A 14,664-nucleotide genomic window follows, 5' to 3' on the forward strand; every position below is an offset into this window, starting at 1 on the left:
ACTCAACTCAAATGTCAAAAATAAAGTCAAATAAAAAAAAAATTAAAAAACAACATTAATAATAATAATAATAATAATAATAGCAATAGAAAATATACAATAAATAAAAAGTTACAGATATACATGTAAAAATGTAAGAAAAACAGTGCAATAGGTAATAATAATTTAGAAATTTAACATTGCCATGAACTACATTTAAGCAGTAATAAAAACAAAAGTGTGTTTGTGTGTGTGTGTGTGAGAGAGAGAGAGAGAGAGAGAGAGAGAGAGAGCGAGAGAGAAAGAAAGGCATGGTCACCCACTGTCCCTGGTGGCAGGTGTGTGTGTGTGTGTGTGTGTGTGTACAGTGACGTTAGTGTGCAGCTCTCTCTGTGCTCCCCCAGTAGGTGGGGCAGTTTGTCGGGGTTTGGGAGGGAGTTATGTTAATAAATTGGGAGAAGAATTGGGACAAATTGGGTATTTGGTACATTGGGTGAGGAAGTGCAGTTCCGTCAACATTTATTGTCTGTTTTACCGCTCCACCTGGGAATCAAACTCATGCCCTTCTTGCCCACCCAGCCAATAAGTCATTTATTTAACAAAACAACTCTTGCTGTTACTGCATTCTACAAAATGTCCCAACCTTTCCAGAAATATGTATACAGTACTTACTGGAAGTCTATAAAATGACCAAACAATGAATAGAGGTTAAATACACGTTTCCTCTCTCTGTATTGTCTCACTATATGTGGCACGTCCTGACCTGAATTATTTATGTGAGCAGAGATGAATGAGTTGGTGTTATTAGAAAGAACTGCTTTCCCCTCTTCTGCACTACAATCTCCTGATTGATGTGATTGATTTTTGACTTTTATTGATAAATGACACGTGGCTGCTTTTACTCAGCGCCACTGAGGTGCTGCTTGATCCAGGCTTCACTGTAATCCAACTGCATTTATACTGAGTCCTTCATTTCAGTGTATAAGCAGACGACAGAGGGATCTTAAGTGCCTTAAAATAGTTTTGGTCAGGTACTGCAGATACAGACTGTCTGTTCTACCTGGATTTGCGTCATCAGTTTTAAGTGGACTGTGAAGATTTAATAGGAACAGGACAGATGCTGGACTATTTTTAGGACACATTAAACAGAACTTTGAATCTGCTGAAGATGCAGAAACAGGATGTTGCTGGCACATTCATATTAAGTTTTCCTGAACTATACTGAGATGTACTTGTAAATAATTAGCTGAGGTAAGCAAAATTAATAGTTTCACCACTATTTGTTACTGCAGTGTGTAGACTAAAATCAGTGCCAGGAAGTGACCTCCATTTAAATAATGAAGCAATTAAACAACAAAACAAACAAGAATCTGGAATCTGGGATTCCTGACGAAAGTACAAAGAAAATATTTAGACTTAAATTATGTAAATACAAACAAATAAAAAATTTAGAACCAGGCACTCAGGTGGCACAACAGTAAAACACGCTAGCACACCAGAGCTGACATCTCGAACTTGTCGGTTTGAATCTCAGCTCTGCTACCGGCAGGCTGGGTGCCTACAGAACATCGATTGGCCCGTTTGCAGGGTGGGTGCATTTACGACCTCTGCAGGCTTATTGGTGGTGCTGCACAGAGACGAGGGATAATGCTGATCAGGGTGTGGCTATCCATACACAAAGCTGATCCGCATATGAACTCGCCTCGTGCAGGTGAAAATATTCAGTCAGTTACTGCACACGTGATGGAGGGGGTCAACATCAGTAGAGAGGAAGCGTAATGCAATCGGGTAATTGGATACGACTAGATTGGGAGGTAAAATTGGGGGAAAATGCATGGTTGTTGGTGTCTGATGTCTATCAACATAGACTGAGATTTCTCTGTATTCCTTAAATCTTTTGTCACTATCATGTACTGTAGATGGAGTACATTATATAAAATTATATTATATAAAATATTTGCATATCTTGCATTATTATACCCAGTCCTGTTACCTGACCTGATTCCCTGACCTGTTACCAAATCACCTGCTTATTGTGGAATGTTTTAAAAAAGTGGAACTTGAATAATTTGCACCTGTCCCAACTTTTTTGACATGTGTTTCATGTATCAAATACAAAATGTGTTTGTTTTTTACAATAAATGACATTTACATTGATCAACCAAAACAATACAAGTGTATGTAATGTATGTCAAGTGTAAAACCCAAATAGGAAGTATTCACCAGCGTCTTATAAAATCTAGGCAGGTACTCAGTGAGACCTGAGGGAGCCATTAAGAGAAATAATACCACTAAACAGCAGCTTGTACTCGGCTAATCTGAGTAACCCACGGTCCTCTGCGATGTCCGCTCTCCCCGGGGAAGACCTCAGACTTAAATAGAACAGGAGAAACCGCCAAATGAGCTTGGCTAAAGGCCAGTTTTCACTTAATGTGGCTCTGGAAATAAACCTGACCATTCGGCTTGGTGCTGAAATGGCTCATGGGGGCACCAAAAAGGAAAGGGTGAGGAAGAGGAATGCAGAATGGGCAAACAGGAAATGGAAATGAGGGATGGGTTTTGTGCTCCAGGCTGCAGGCTACAAATCTTGACAGTTTATATTTTTGACAGTTGGATGAGTGCATGTGTGCTGTGCACCAAGAGAATGGTACAGGTCTGAATGAATATCCCTACATTTTCATTGTGACACTGGATAAAGCAAATGCCCAACCTCTCTGAATTTTAGCCTCTAACATTGTTTAAAGATACATAAAATAAGACATATAGCTTTGCAAACTTTGTAGGTAAATGTAGGTAGTGAAATAAGTCATGAATGGGCCAAACTTAGTGACTTTCAATATAGGTCAGTCACAGGACTAGCAACTTATTAACATGTTTGTCTGTCTGGCCCTGGCACTTAATGTAATTATGAACAGAATAGACTCATCGTGTACCATGTGCACTGACTGATGTGGTGTAAAGCACACTATCACTAGACTCTTGGGCAGTGGAAATGCATTTTTCTAGTCCTACATTTGTGCCAGATCTTGCTAATGCTCGTTGTGAAATAGGGCAGTTGTAGCCTAGTGATTAAGGTACTTAAATAGTAATCAAAAGGTTGCTGGTTCAAGCCCCACCTCTGCCTGGTTGCCACTGTTGGGCCCTTGAGCAAGTCTCTTAACCCTCAGTTGCTTAGACAATATACTGTCACAGTACTGTAAGTCACTTTGAATAAAAGTGTCTGCTAAATGCTAAAAATGAAAATGAACTGAATCTCTGCAGTCATGTTCCAAAATCTATTCTTGGTTTTGAAATGTTCATCATGCTCATACAGACGTGACATCAAGGTTCAACACACAAGATCAGCCCCACTACAACCTAACCAGGATGTGCCAATCAAGTGAAAATAAACAGATACATGAATACATTAATACATTCTGATTGATCAATATGATGATTTTATATGGGATTGATGCTGCCTAGGATGATTCTGCCCCATAGACAAGGCATAAAGGATCAGGGAATGGCTTTTGCAGTCAGCACATTCTGCTGCAGTGACTCTCCTGGGCTTCATTCTATTTGTCTGAAATGAATCCTGTAGTTTCCCGTGTACTGATCCAAACACAATTCAGTTCTGTCCTGCTTTTAAAAAGGTTTGTTGTTGGATAACTGCAAATTGCAGCCGGAGCCGCGGGGAATGTGTCAGGATGAGCCTGATACTGATGATACAGCAATAATGCAGCAGGTATCAAAACACTGGAGCTGATGGATGATGCTCAGTAGGAAGTGTGGAGATAAGAAACACTTAAAAGCAGTGTAATAAGTACTGTGTGTGTATGTGTGTGTGTGTGTGTGTGTGTGTGTGTGTTGCGCAGATAGATTTCAGCTGACTCAAATTTTTTAGATATCTTAGCTTGTTTTTATTGGCTGATCCTCAGCAGAGGAGAGAAAAGAGGGAAAAAAAGGAATAAAATGAGCGGCGATAAGAGCACGACATGTTCGATATGAATATTAATGCACTTTGTATTACGTGGCACAGACAGCAGTGGGCATCAATAATGCAACGATACTGACGTAAGAACCTTGACCTTACAGAGGACTGCAGAAAGAGAGCGAGCGATTAAAACACATCAAGTACACTGCATACCCTCCCTGTCGGTGCCCTCACACATATTGGCATTCTCTTAACACATCAGCATCGTATGCGTATGAGGAATTCCCCAAGATATTCTCTTGTCAGCAACTGTCTGTAGAACATAAGATTTAGAGGACAAGTTAAGCTCTACTTTAGTACGTGATCCCTGGGGCAGAACTGCAAACTGCATTGTGTGTTCCAAATGCCAGACAAATTAAAGAGAAAAAAAAAACAAGTTATTTGCCACCACAAGATTCCTGAGGAGCTTCACTGAGCCATGGAATAAAATAGTTTCCTGGAACAGCACTACAGGGATGAAATACTAGTACACTGTTAATTCATTAATAGCTCAATGGGTAGAGTTTTGGGCAATTAATGAAAAGGTTGTGGGTTCAATAGTGAGATTCAAACCTGAATCTTATCAGAGATGGTCTAGCATGATAGGCTTATAATGACTGATGACAGATAATAATTATGAATATCAAAAAGCAAATAATTGCAATTAAAATGTATTAAACTGGTTGAGTAGACAGCCGATTAATATGTGTTAGATATCCCAGTGTTCCCAGGACAAGGGCAAGAAGGTCCTGGGTTTTATCCCCAGGTGGGGCGGTCCGGGTCCTTTCTGTTAGGAGTTTGCATGTTCTCCCCGTGTCCACATGGGTTTCCTCCGGAAGCTCCAGTTTCCTCCCACAGTCCAAAAATGTGCAAGTGAGGTGAATTGTAGATACTAAATTGTCCATGACTGTTTAATATGACTTTGTGAACTGATGAACCTTGTGTAATGAGTAACTACTGTTCCTGTCATGAATGTAACCAAAAGTGTAAAACATGACGTTAAAATCCTAATAAACAAACAAACAAACCCAGGACTGACGAGGCTTGAAATGTTTACTATAATTTAAATACATGTTTAGTATATAAATGATTAATAAAGCTTGTTTAATGTAGCCCTAAACTCAAAAAACATTTATTCTGTTTCTGTCTTACAGTGAAGAAAGCCAAGCTCGATGGACCCCAGGGTGAGTACAGCTCAACAAATGACCATAAAAAACATCAGCATTCTACATAAAGTCCTGATGACTTGAGAAACGTGTATGTGACGTGTGTGATGTCTGCTTGCTCTTTGCTCTTTGTCATTGCAGAGAAATTTAATGCGTATGTGAGTCTGAAAGTACAAAATGTTAAAAGCACGACGATTGCGGTGCGGGGAAACCAGCCGAGTTGGGAGCAAGACTTCATGTTGTGAGTCTCTTTTCACACTTTCGTCATTTTATATTTCTTATCTTTTACACCATCATGTTATTTTTTTTTCCTTCCTCTCTCAGTCTGTCTAGTTTACCTTTCCTTGCCTTCTTTTTATTCCTTCTCTTGATTTCTTTGTTCTCTGTGCCTCTTCATGCTTTATTTTGTTCTTGTTTATTGTAATACATTATTAAAAGACATGACATACAGTACGTGTCCTAACATTTAAATAAAAATATAAACTCTTTCATTCTGGTTCTGCTTAACCCTGTTTACCGCGCATCCTTCCCGCTGCTTCTACCATCGTTCCTCCTCCTGTGAATGATTCAGTCATTGATTCGTTGCTCCGCTGATTCCTGATGAAGAATGGGGAGAATGTTATGGGTGATTAATGAACAGTTTGAGGTGCTGCAAGCTGCTAAAAACATGATTTGATTACAGCAGTAAAAAAGGAGCAAGGCTAATTTTATTATATGAGAATTGTGCAGTGTGTTCACAAAGCTACAAGCAAAGGGTTAACTGGTATTAAATGTCAGACTTTTTGCACAGAGTGGTATTCAGGTCTAATTTATGAATAAGCAATTCAACTCGTAGTACTTATTGTAAATAATAATTAGAGTAATTTTGATGGATCTGATGTGCAAATTATTAGAGGCGGCGTTGCAACGTAGCTACACAGTTAACTATGATTCATTTAGTTACTATTGAATAAATCAATCAGAACATTTATTTATTTACACCAATAGTGACATCCTGGTTGGGGTTGCAGTGGGTTTGTCCATGTACAAGGGTTCTTCAAAAAGTTTCCTTTTTTAAAACTCTATTTATTAAGAATATTAAAAACAAATGACACTTTTTTTACATCGTCACCTTCTGATGCATTTTCCCATCTGCACAAAATGTTCTGCTTTTACATTATCATTACATGAAAATCTTCTTTTCCTTAAAGCTTCTTTAAGCATCCAGATAAAGGTGGAAATCAGATGGCGCTAAATCTGGACTATAAGCGTCTCTCAGACACGACAGATTACTACTCCTCCCACCCTCACCATTTATAACCAAAATATAGAAGTGAGGAAACTTTTTGAAGATCCCTTGTACTTCTTATTATGACTGTCGTCAAACAAGCCCGGTTTATATGAACACAGATGCAGCCAATTGTAATCTTAAATTTCTAAAATGATCTAAGCTACACTATTTAAGGTATGTTTTACAGTATATTCTGTGTTTGAAGAAAACACAATAAATGTTTAAAAATGATAAACTAGTCATTTTAAAACCCCCAAATATTTTACATACAGATAATGAACAGTTGCAGTCCCAAGACTGTCATGTCCCTTATACCTAAGAGACCTAAACTTCAATGTGACTTCAACAGGCCAGTTTAGCTCAGCGGCTGTGTTACTGGACTACTGGGATTATGATTTCTCAGTTTGTTTTTGCCTGACCCCAACCCGCATTCCTTTTTTTCGAGGAAAGTTGAGACTCACGGCCTTCTTGGCTACTTTTTTTGTTGTAATTACATAAAAGAAAAAATGTGCTTACTAAATCAGCACAACATGCTGCTGGCAGTATCACTGACCCAGTTCTAATGCAAATCCTTTATTAAATATCATAGGAGAAAATGAACATAGCTCGAGTCTCTCTATTTAATTAAGTGTTATATTAACACAAATAAATGCTGTAATGTAATTATTCTGATTGCTGTTTAGTGCGCTGGTTGTGATGCATAACATACATACAGTGTTAAAGAGAAGAAAAGACAAATTAAGTGAATAATGTCCCCCAAACTCAGGTGACTCAGGTGGTGTTAGTGCTGCACAGCTCTGTGGTCCTGGGAATCTGAGTTTGATCTTTGTCTTCAGATGTTCTTATCATGTTTAGTTTCCTCCAACCTTTTAAAAACTCGCCACTGTAATTTGCACCTTGCTGGGACAGAGGTTAATGGATGAGCGTGTGATGTACACAGTGTCTTCACACCTTGCTCCCATTGCTTCCAGGATAGGCTTTAGACCCATGAAGGGCTTACTGTCCCTAAAATGTCCCTGAAGAGATGAAGCACTTACTGTCACGTGGGAAGAGAAAGGACTCAAATGCGGAGTTAAATAAAATAAAAGTTTATTTATTAAATGAAAAAACACAGAACATCACACACAAGACAGAACTCAAAAACAAACATAAGGAACCCCGATGGACTTTAGCTGGGGAATGCAGGCAGCAACAAAAAGAAAAGAAGAAAACTAAAAGACGCTGGGCGCGAACCCCGGCCGCTCGGGTGAGAGCCGGGCGCGTAACCAGCGCGCTGCTGCCGCGGGGGAAAGCAGATGACTTCATGCGCTTAAGGCGCTACAATTATTTTCGGCTACAAAGCCTCGAAATCGCCTCAGGCGCAGTTCGAGGTAACAGACGGCTCCATTATCAGCCGCAGCTAGAGCCAATCTGTTAAAGCACATAAAAGGGTGCGGATTCGAACCGGGGCGGCTGGCAGGACAGCCGCGCACTTAGCGGTGTCGCCACCCAGCGGTTGCTGAATCCCAGAATACTTGTTTTACGCTACAAAGCCCCGAAATCGCCTCAGGCGCAGTTCGGGGTAACAGACAGCTCCTTCATCAGCCGCAGCTAGAGCCAATCTGTTAAAGCACACAAAACAGAGTAAAGAAAACCGGTTAACAAAGCAGTTACCCAAGCTCCTAGTGCGGATTCGAACCGGGGGTGCTGGCAGACCAACCGAGTGTCTTACCAAGACGCCACCCACCGGCTGCCGAATACCACAGCTAGAGTAGCTAGAAAGACATTAGCGGGGAGAGGACCAGCGCCGTGTCACGGGGCTGTCTTCACCCGCTAATGCTTAATGCTAACGGGTAAAATAAAAACAGTACGAGGACTGCACGACATCGCACCACGCTACTTCTAAGAAGGTAAAAGAAAAGCTAATTACCTCAACCTTGCAGTCTACACACCCTGATGGCCTAATGCCACCGGGGGTACCTCTAAAACTACAAAAGAAGCGTGGGGGAGCCGTCAGCAGTCCCCACGGACACCGCAGTGCCCAAAACAAAAGGAACAAACAAGACAAAAGGTGCGACACCTGCAGCCAGGCGGCGTACCCTTAAATAAGGGAGCCGCAGCTGCAGGTCGTCCACCCTAACGAGCTGGCCTAGTATTAAAGGCCTAGCTCTGTACTGCTCTGTAAGGCCTGTGACGTCAGGGAAGAGTGGTAAGTCCCACAAACGCCACAGAACCATTACACTTACTGAAGATGAATTTAATCTCTCTCTCTCTCTCTCTCTCTCTCTCTCTCTCTCTCTCTCTCTCTCTCTCTCTCTCTCTCTCTCTCTCTCTCTCTCTCTCTCTCTCTCTCTCTCTCTCTCTCTCTTGCTCTCACACACACACACACACTGTGTGCAGTGAGATAAACAGGCTCGATCTTGGCTTGCATGTGGAAGTCTGGAATAAAGGTCTGATATGGGACACCATGGTGGGCACCGTGTGGATTCCCCTGCAAAGCATCCGCCAGTCGAACGAGGTACGAACAGGATCGATTCCTCCTACCTACCTTTTAATTTCTTCAGGTTCTTCTAGTAAACCTGTACGATTAAACATTTGTTTAATCTGTTTCAGAGGACTGGATACCAAACTACTTTGATATCATGCACTACATGCACATCTTAAAATTGGACACTAATTCTTTCTAGGTTGCAAATGTGTTTCACTGGGGTCGTGCTTTCAATTGTGCACCTTACACCATCACTTTCACTTTCACCATCAACAAAAATCATTAATGGCCATTGAGATCTCGAGCTCTCAAATTTATATCCCAGGTAGTGCGACTGACCTGTCCTGGTTGACTGAGACTGTGCCTGAGGGAGAGGGGTCGAAAAGGTTTCACTGGCACTGTCCTATTACAACCTCTGCTGTATAGTTGAAGCACCTGCACAAGTGATGGATGATTTGCTGAGTTCCTTGCATGGCTGTCCGTACATGATACAGATCTCAGCCAGCATAAAGATGCAGCCCTTCTCAGCCAGAGTGGAGGATGGTGCAAGTGGCAAAAATAAGCATGTTGACAGGATTGCATCATGTAACTGCTGCTGATTTTTCAGCTAAACATTCATGCTGCAAATTTTATCCACTCACATCCCAAATGTGCTCAAAATAATTCAGATCTGGTAACTGGTGAGCTCATTAAAGTACCATCATTTAAAATGACTTGATTTGTATGTAGGATAATGTGCAGTTCATTAGCAAAGTGCACAAAGCCACTGTGTTCCAGCTGTGGCATGACTATTTGAGCTATTTCAGCATTCAGTCCAGCCGTTTCCTCTCGTACTCTGATACAGGAGCAGCAGCTGGAAAGAAACAGTTACGTAAGCTAACAGTGGTCTCTGAAGCGAGGCACGCCTCTTCACAGTTTGCAGCTTTTATATCCTGTTTTATACATGAACCCGAGCTTCCTACATGCACTTTTATAACTGTGTATGAATAATACACCCGTCCTCAATTATGAATCGGTGTTCCTGCCCACCACGCCTCCCCATTTCTCTGTATGTCTCTCTGATCTGTATCACAGCTGACGTGGGGAAGAAAAAGTGCTGACGTGAGATGTGATTATAGCAGTGATGATAAAGGAGGGTGATAACTGGGTGTTGGCCAATTTTTCATTTGGAGTGATTCCAGCTGGAGTAATAGTGTGAATGCTTTGCCAGTGTAATGTATCAACAATGTATTTTTTATTTTTCCAGTCGATTGTTAGTAAAGGATTTGATTGTCAGCTTTGAGTAGTTTTATGATAGATCCGTCCTGTACAACTGGTGTCTCGCCCAGAGTGTTCTTGCCCTGCGCTTGGTGTTTTTGGTGGAAACGAACCCTCTGCCCCTCTGGCACACATGCAGTCTCTAGCCAGATCTTTTCACCTGTACGAAGAGCCACACTGTACACTCCAAAAATCATCCATTAGTAGTGTGGGCACCTCGACCAGACAGCAAAGGTCGCAATTGCTCAGAGGCAATCAAATCAACCTCCATCGACCTTTCTCCCTCAGGCACAGCCAATTTCTGCTCTGTCGAAAATTGTTGAACTTGAAAGCTCAAGATCCTAAACAAATAAGATTTTACTACAGTATTAAGCTAAAATACACAGTATGAACATATTATCCATTATTGCACAATACTACGGGAATGTGAGGAGGGTCTGGGGTCCGGTTTTGATATAGTTTCTGATATAGTTTTGCGTGTGTTCTCATAGGAGGGTCCAGGCGAGTGGTTAACTCTGGACTCCCAGGTGATCATGGCAGATAATGAGATCTGTGGTACAAAGGATCCAACTTTCCACCGGGTGCTACTCGACACACGCTTCGAACTGCCACTGGGTAAGATCTTCAAATCAGTTCAGATAACCACAAAACAGAACATACCAAAAGTATGTAGACACTGTGGGGGTGGGCATTGAGGGTGGGCAAAGGTATAAATGCTTATAATAAAAAAACTCATGCTCAAACTGTGTAAAAATTAATATCTGATTGGAAACACGTTACCTGGGTGTTCACTGAAAGAGGTAGACACACTTTTCAAAGAAGAATACCAAGCACAGGGTGTTTATCCACTTACTTGGGACCTTGTTTTGGCTAGAAACCTGTTCTGACATAAGGTCACAGCGGGTGAAAAGGCGTTTTCCGTTGTTCATAAGCAAATGCAGCACCACTGTGTTTATGTGGGAGTTTGTATGTGTGTGTGTGTGCTACAGAGAGAGAAAACATACATTTAATCATATAACATGTTTGTCATTTTCCTTATTAATATGAATAAAATGTGCAGTTGTAGTCATTAGCAAAAACAAATACATGTTTACACAAAATATATTGGGAACAAGTATTCAGACACCACCAACTACTAACATAAAGGCTTTGTTGCAAAGCTGTTGTTGACGAATACAACTGTGAGACATGTGGATGGATGGATGGATGGATGGATGGATGGATGGATGGATGGATGGATGGATGGATAGATCACTTTATTAATCCCATAAGGAAAGTTAGTTATTACAGCAGCTCAAGATACATTAAAGCAAAAAGTATTAAAGTTGTACAACACTATGTAATTAAATAAACAGAATAGAGAAATGTAGTATGCAATTTAAAAAAATATATTTGTAAGGTGCCATTGCAGTAAACATTATCAGATAAGATATGTAATATGTAATAATATGTAATATATTATGTAATAAAATGTAATGTACTAAACTGTACTGTAAGAAATAATTAGCTGTTTGCATCACTGTGTTTTAATTTTGTCCCAATCCTTTTGTCAGTTATCTACAAACCACCAAGGTTACGATAGTCCCACTGATAGACCTGCAATTTTGAAATACTTCAGACATTGTCAGTGAAATTCATGTCAGGAGAGATGATTGGCTAAGACATTAGACTCATTCTTGTTATTAGTCTAAGTTGTTCTTGTTTATTGTGCTCATCTATACCGCAACAACTTACCTTTTCACATGCAGATTACCAGACCGATAGTGTTGGTCTGTTTGTGTGAGTGTGTATTTGGGGGATTGCTGATCACCTGAGCATTGTGGATGTGGTCTTTGGTGCAGATATCCCTGAGGAGGAGGCTCAGTACTGGGCTAAGAAACTGGAGCAGCTCAATGCCATGAGGGACCAGGATGTAAGTTCAACCTTAATGTGTTGCTTCTTCTCATTTTGATTTCCTCAGCACTGAAACCAAGCACCATGAAATTGGTTCTGTCTCAGGAATGTGCTTTAAGCTCCATCATTTTATTTTACATGTTGCAGCCTTGTTACTCTAGGAACTTTCTTTTGCTGTTCTTAAGAAGAATGACATGATTTTATTCATAATATCCTTGTTCTTAGGAGGGCACGGTGGTGCATTAGATAGTCTTGTAAATATGGGTTTAATCCTTACATCCAGTCTGTCTGTCCTCGTGGCTTCTCTTTGGGGAGTTTGATTTGCTACCATTATTAAAATATGCAGATGTTGGTTGCATACTATAAAATTGGCCCTAGGTGTTATAGTATGTACACTAATGTCTAAGTGTTTGTTGCCCTGTGATGGATTGCCATCCTGTTTACCTGGGATTTCTGCCTTATGCTGAGGGAATTGGGAGTTTTCGGAATTGGGAATTGCAAAAATCTTGGGTATAATGTCATTAAAAGCTTTAAATAATCTGAAAAAAACAATGCAATTCTACACAACTTGCACATCTGTGAGTGCATATTTAACTATTTTTGTATGAAGGCCCGTACACCAACACATCTAAAGACTTGGATAATGGCAGAAAGTAAAATAAAAGTTCATAAGGGTTGGAATGAAGCCAAAATGGTTGATTGTCTGGTTCATTTTGGTCAGCTTTACTTCTCTGTGTATGCCAGTATACCAAATACTGTGAATTTAAATATTTTGATAGGATAGGTTTGACTAGTGTTAAATAATTTACTGACAGTATTATAATAAATGGGACAGATTCGGGCGTTCATGTCTACTGTAGGTATAAACTTTAGCTAGATGGCTAATTTCAGGTGGACAGGAGAACGTAGATCATTTGTTATTTGCATGTTCATTTATATGCATGTTTTGGTATTTTTATTTAGATTAAATATGCATTAACATTCTACATAATTTTTAATGGTGTCAAACGATCTATTCAGGAGCACTTTAATATAAACGGTTGTTATTTTTAGCCAAGCTGTTCAATATTAATGTGTTTTATGTTAGTATTCATACCAGGAGGAGCAGGAGAGGCCTCTTCCTGTACCCGGGAGCCAGTGCTGTAAGTGATGCTTTCTCAGATCAATACTAGACCATCAAAACAGGAGGGGTCAGGTTATCATGTCATTGTCTGGAGTTTCCCCACATCCTTAAACGCATCCTCTCAGAGATTTAAGATTAGGTTGTTATAGGTTGTCATTTTATATCAACCGGACATTGTTTATTTAATTTCCAGCTCATCTGATCAAATTATTTCACATTATTTTAATAACACATCACATGGCTGTTAGTTCTTATTTCAAAATAGAAATATTCTATTAAACAAATTCATTCAAATCCATTATCCATTATGCAGTGACCAATTATTTTTAACAGAAATTTGGAGACCTGGCAACCATTCCCTAAAACATTGCTTTAGATTTTTGATACCTGGTTTTGGGAGGCAGGAGAAATTGACCATTATCCTCATACTCCTCAGAAGCACAAACATTACTGGTTCAAACTAATTTGTAAAAAATTTTTTGTTGTGATAATTATGATATTTACAACAAGGTTTTAGTAACATGACACAAATAACGTGACCCTTCTTTGCACAGAACTGCATTTAAAATGAGTGCAAAAAGTCTAATATATAAAAGTCCAGAGTATGTGCTAGAATTGTGAATGACATTTGGATCTCTATGACCTGAGAGTATAAAAAAGCTTGAATGGGACTGAGTAGTTCAGTCAGTGTAAGCCGTGCTGATTCAGCTCACTATGTGGTGGAACAGAGGTGCGCTGTCATTGGCTCTGGCTTGGCCGGGATTGTCGCTGGCAAGCCGCCACAATCACGCTGTGTTAATCATGAGCCAGTAAGGCATCACCGCTGCCTTTTAATAAAGACTGTAAAGATTTTACCCACTGACCTTAGTGAGAATAGGAGAGATTACAGACAGCCTGAGTTCTCTCTGTACTAATTATATAAAACATAGATCCTCATTGGCTTTTTCAGGAGGGAAAAGCACCAGTGTTATTAAATTAGTAGTACTATTACAGTATTAGTTGATTGTCACTCTTTTTTATATTCTAATTCACTGTTCTTGTTCTCAGTTGATTTTTTAATAACAGAATAATTTATTGTAGCTAAATAGTAATAATAATAATAGTCATCATCATCATTATCATAATTATTGTGCAGGCCACTGCAGATCTTGGTTGATTATGATCAGTCATCCTTTATAATTGGAGTATTTTATGCACACTTAAAAAATGTGGGGCGCTTGGGTGGCACAGAGCTAAATTATGCTAGCTAACTATTTCTGGAATCCAGGGTTAGAATCCCCAGTGCTATCGTCTGGTCAGGCATCTACATACAGACATCATTGGCTCTTTCTGGGGGAAGTGGGATGGGAAGCCAAGGTGTGTCTGTCAGTATTTTGCTGTTCACTATTACTAAATAACTTTTGATTAATGTAAGTGCATGGCATTTAAGCAACCGGTGTAGGCCACTAGCCCTGCATTTCTTAAATGTAAACATGGCAGACTCTCATGCTAAAAATCTTTTTTTTTTTTGTGTTTCACAGTGGAACTACTTTAATTCTACTCAATGCACCTAAACAT

At 39.9% G+C, this 14,664-nt stretch overlaps 1 protein-coding gene across 1 annotated transcript in view; it reads left to right on the forward strand.

Moving 5' to 3' along the window:
* LOC134302926 (protein unc-13 homolog A) overlaps positions 1-14,664 on the forward strand; it is a 44,836-nt gene that overhangs the window by 3,547 nt on the left and 26,625 nt on the right. Inside the window, exons 2-7 of the mRNA XM_062988185.1 lie at positions 5,086-5,115; positions 5,239-5,338; positions 8,747-8,864; positions 10,583-10,706; positions 11,933-12,003; positions 13,072-13,126. Coding sequence (XP_062844255.1) covers positions 5,086-5,115; positions 5,239-5,338; positions 8,747-8,864; positions 10,583-10,706; positions 11,933-12,003; positions 13,072-13,126 — 498 coding nt within the window. The remainder of the gene's footprint in view (positions 1-5,085; positions 5,116-5,238; positions 5,339-8,746; positions 8,865-10,582; positions 10,707-11,932; positions 12,004-13,071; positions 13,127-14,664) is intronic.

Source organism: Trichomycterus rosablanca, chromosome 25 (assembly GCF_030014385.1).
Source record: "Trichomycterus rosablanca isolate fTriRos1 chromosome 25, fTriRos1.hap1, whole genome shotgun sequence".
Taxonomy (NCBI): Eukaryota; Metazoa; Chordata; class Actinopteri; order Siluriformes; family Trichomycteridae; genus Trichomycterus; species Trichomycterus rosablanca.